Source organism: Haliotis rufescens, unplaced genomic scaffold, assembly GCF_023055435.1.
Source record: "Haliotis rufescens isolate VD_foot unplaced genomic scaffold, xgHalRufe1.0.p SCAF_77, whole genome shotgun sequence".
In the NCBI taxonomy this organism is placed as follows: domain Eukaryota; kingdom Metazoa; phylum Mollusca; class Gastropoda; order Lepetellida; family Haliotidae; genus Haliotis; species Haliotis rufescens.
The window spans coordinates 474,279-478,443 of record NW_025964369.1 but is presented as its reverse complement, the minus strand read 5'-3'; the positions used below and the strand labels follow the sequence as shown (position 1 = coordinate 478,443).

Sequence of the window (4,165 nt, the reverse complement as noted above, 5' to 3'; positions counted from 1 at the left end):
TGTTGCGTGCACGCTTTATTCAAGGTCGACGTCATCACATTCAGAAGGCCACGTATACAAACGTGTATGGTAGGTCAGGTTCGTTGGTCTTTATCAACATCGTCAGGTTAATAATGTCCTGAAATGAAAAAGAAGATTGGTTATTGTTGTTGTTGGTGTTGGTGTTTGTTTGTTGTTTAACGCCGCACTCAGCAATATTCCAGCTATATGACGGCGGTCTGTAAATAATCGAGTCTGGACCAGACAATCCAGTGATTGATATCATGAGCATCGATCCACGCAATTGGAATCGATGACATGCATGAACCAAGTCAGCGAGCCTGACCACCCGATCCCGTTAGTCGCCTTTTACGACCAGCATAGTCGCCTTTAACGGCAAGCATGGGTTGCTGAAGACCTATTCTACTCCAGATCTTCACGGGTCAGAAGATTGGTAAAGAATGTGACAATCGCCCGACACAGCTTGGGGATTATGTCTTGAACTTCAACTCTGAAAGGTGATCTGTTAGACTAAGCAATGTCTAAAAGTAAAATAACCTGATGTGCATGTCACGGATAAATTTATAGATTCTGTTTGAATCATCAGTGGGCTTTTTCGCCAGGATATATTTCGCGTATCGTTTAGTACACGAGGAGATATAATTCTGAATGAGACTCAATACAGCAAGGCGAGAATGGTTCCACCTACTTCCAAAACCTCCGAATCTTCCAAGACCTCCGTGACCGAATCCTCCAAGACCTCCGTAACCGAATCCTCCAAGACCTCCGTAACCGAGTCCTCCAAGACCTCCGTAACCGAGTCCTCCAAGACCACCGAATCCTCCAAGACCTCCGTAACCGAGTCCTCCAAGTCCTCCAAGTCCTCCGTAACCGAGTCCTCCAAGACCACCGAATCCTCCAAGTCCTCCGTAACCGAGTCCTCCAAGTCTTCCAAATCCTCCAAGTCCGTGGCCTAATCCGTATCCTCCAAGTCCACCATATCCCAATCCTCCTAATCCTCCAAATCCACCGTAAAGACCCTTACTGTAGCCAATAGGCTCGGCGACAGCGGCCGCCACCAGGCATGCTACCAAGACAATGACGGAGTTCATGGTGCTGGCTTGCTGGAAAATAATTGGTATCCTTATTGTAATCTTAGGAAGATAGTATGTTTATGCAACAAACTCGTGACATTTAACATTCCTACCTGTACGTACAAAATACATAAATAATTATGAAGACATTCCTAACCAAATTATTACACTAAACACGTTTGTGTCAGTCAGGCACATCCCGTGGGGATCTGAGGAAGAATGCATCCCCAGTACCCCACTGCTGGTCGTAAAGGCTTCCGAATTGGGTTGGTTGGTTGTTGGTGTTATGAGGAGAGTATGTACTCCTATTAAATTCACATATTGTAACCATGTTTGGGTTCGAGCTCTAAGTGTATCTCTGCTGGCTTTTTATTGTGTCTAGATGTTGATGTTTGTTGTTTAACGCTGCACTCAGCAATATTCCAACTATGTGAAGGCGATCTGTAAATAATCGAGTCTGGACCAGACAATTCAGTGACTGACATCATGAGCATCCATCCACGCAGTTGGGATACGATGACATGCATGAAACAAGTCAGCGAGGCTGACAACCCGATCCCGTTAGTTGCCTCTTACGACAAGCATAGTTGCCTTTTACGACAAGCATGGTTTGCTGAAGATCTTTTCTTCCCAGGATCTTCACGGATAGAGTACAATGAATGAAGCCCACTTATGGCGTCGCCCGCCGTGATATTGCTGGACTATTCGTGAAGACCATGTGCGGTCACTCACAAAAAGATAAAAGGTCAAAGAAGAGTGACAGTTCTATGACTCAAAAATATCTTTGAACCATACTTGGTTGTGCAGCTTTTATAATTACTATTTTAATCACTGGATTGTCCGGGATATTGATGATATTGGGATACGATGACATGCATGAACCAAGTCAGAGAGGCTGACTATCCGATCCCGTTAGTCGGCTCTTACGACAAGCATAGTCGCCTTTTACGACAAGCATGGTTTGCTGATTATCTATTCTACCCAGGATCTTCACGGATCGGGTACAATAAATGAAGCCCACTTATAGCGTCGCCCGCCGTGATATTGCTGGGCTTAGGAAAGACCATGTACGGTCACTCACATAAAGATATAAGGTCAGAGAAGAGTGACAGTTCTATGACTCAAAAATATCTTTGAACCATACTTGGTTGTGCAGCTTTTATAATTACTATTTTAATCACTGGATTGTCCGGGATATTGATGATATTGGGATACGATGACATGCATGAACCAAGTCAGAGAGGCTGACTCTCCGATCCCGTTAGTCGGCTCTTACGACAAGCATAGTCGCCTTTTACGACAAGCATGGTTTGCTGATTATCTATTCTACCCAGGATCTTCACGGATCGGGTACAATAAATGAAGCCCACTTATAGCGTCGCCCGCCGTGATATTGCTGGGCTTAGGAAAGACCATGTACGGTCACTCACATAAAGATATAAGGTCAGAGAAGAGTGACAGTTCAATGACTCAAAATTATCTTTGGTTGGGCAGCTTATATAATTACTATTTTAATTGCCTAACGCGATGTGTCTCTGTATAGCTAAGATGTCATGGCAACGCCGCTACGGAAGATGTCAGTAGAAATGGTCAAAGCAAAGAATAATCTATATCTATAAAAATTGTGAAAGCTTCACTCACCTGGGGATGATGTGTTGACGAAGATTGCCTTGAAGGAGGATATGGTAAAAATGAAATGAAAACAGGAGTATATATACAAGTACAGTGACCATGTGACCACCGCGTGAAAACCACTCCTGTTTTCAAGCTTCCTGTTCCTTTACCCACGGCAAAAAAATGCCAACATCACTCATAGATCTGGGGCAGTCACGCCACCGTCACGTTTTAACCCCCCACCCACCCACCCACCCCCCGTCCCCCATGCACCCACTCGACCCCCCTCTGCAATCTCCAACCCTATCTGCTGATTTCACCGTTCACTATTTCTCTGACTTTTAACTGCCCTCAACCCTAGTTTACTTTAATGATTAATAATTTAATAATAAACGACAATATTATAATATCAGTACGTTTACGTTACAGATTGATAACATGTTTCATAATGAACATCAGAAAGTACTTGAAAGGACAAGTTATCATAGGTCGATATCGATTTTAATTGAAATCTTTCAACTTTCGCATTCCCGTTCAAACTGCACTGCATATCAAAAGCGAAATAAAATCGAAAAGACGTGTCACCACATTCGCAAAGAACACACTTACTTGGAGATTTGTTTTTTTCGAATAATTGTTTGTTGTTTGTTTGTTTGTTGTTTAACGTCGCACTCAGCAATATTCCAGCTATATGACGGCATTCTGTAAATAATCGAGTCTGGACTAGTCCGAGTGAGTGAGTGAGTGAGTGAGTGAGTGAGTGATTGATTGAGTGATTGATTGATTGATTGATTGAGTGAGTGAGTGAGTGAGTGAGTGAGTGAGTGAGTGAGTGAGTGAGTGAGTGAGTGAGTGAGTGAGTGAGTGAGTGAGTATGGTTTTACGCAGCTTTTAGCAACATTCCAGCAATATCACGGCGGGAGACACCAGAAATGGGCTTCACACATTTAACCCATGTCGGGAATCGGACCCGGGTCTTCGGCGTGACGAGCGAACGCTTTAACCACTAGACTACCCGACCGCCTCATATTGCTGAGTGCGTCGTCAAACAATACACAACAAAACTTCATGTGTAATTACATACTTGTCAGACTCCCTGCATTATATCGATGGTAAGAAAGCAAAACGTGATCATGCAAGTCAAACAGACGACAGAATAAATAGTTCACGGGAAAGTAGAACATGGTGGCATCTTGTTAAAACTTGCACTACATCTGTTGGTTGGTTGTTTAATGCCGCACTCAGCAATATTCAAGCTATATGACGGCGGTCTGTGAATAATCGAGTCTGGACCAGACAATCCAGTGATTGATAGCATGAGCATCGATCCACGCAATTGGGATACGATGACATGCATCAACCAAGTCAGCGAGCCTGACCACCCGATCCCGTTAGTCGCCTTTTACGACAAGCATAGTCACCTTTTACAGCAAGTATGGGTTGCTGAAGACCTATTCCACCCCGGAATCTTCACGGGT

General features: G+C 43.9%; 1 protein-coding gene across 1 annotated transcript; it reads right to left on the bottom strand.

The window, feature by feature from the left end:
* LOC124124145 (acanthoscurrin-2-like) lies at positions 1–2,843 on the bottom strand. Its single transcript, XM_046487233.1, has 3 exons — positions 2,715–2,843; positions 689–1,103; positions 1–118 (listed from the first exon to the last, which is right to left on the bottom strand). The coding sequence occupies exons 2-3, from the start codon at positions 1,089–1,091 to the stop codon at positions 108–110; spliced, it is 414 nt and encodes a 137-aa protein (XP_046343189.1). The 5' UTR covers positions 1,092–1,103; positions 2,715–2,843; the 3' UTR covers positions 1–107.
* Positions 2,844–4,165: the final 1,322 nt, after the last annotated feature.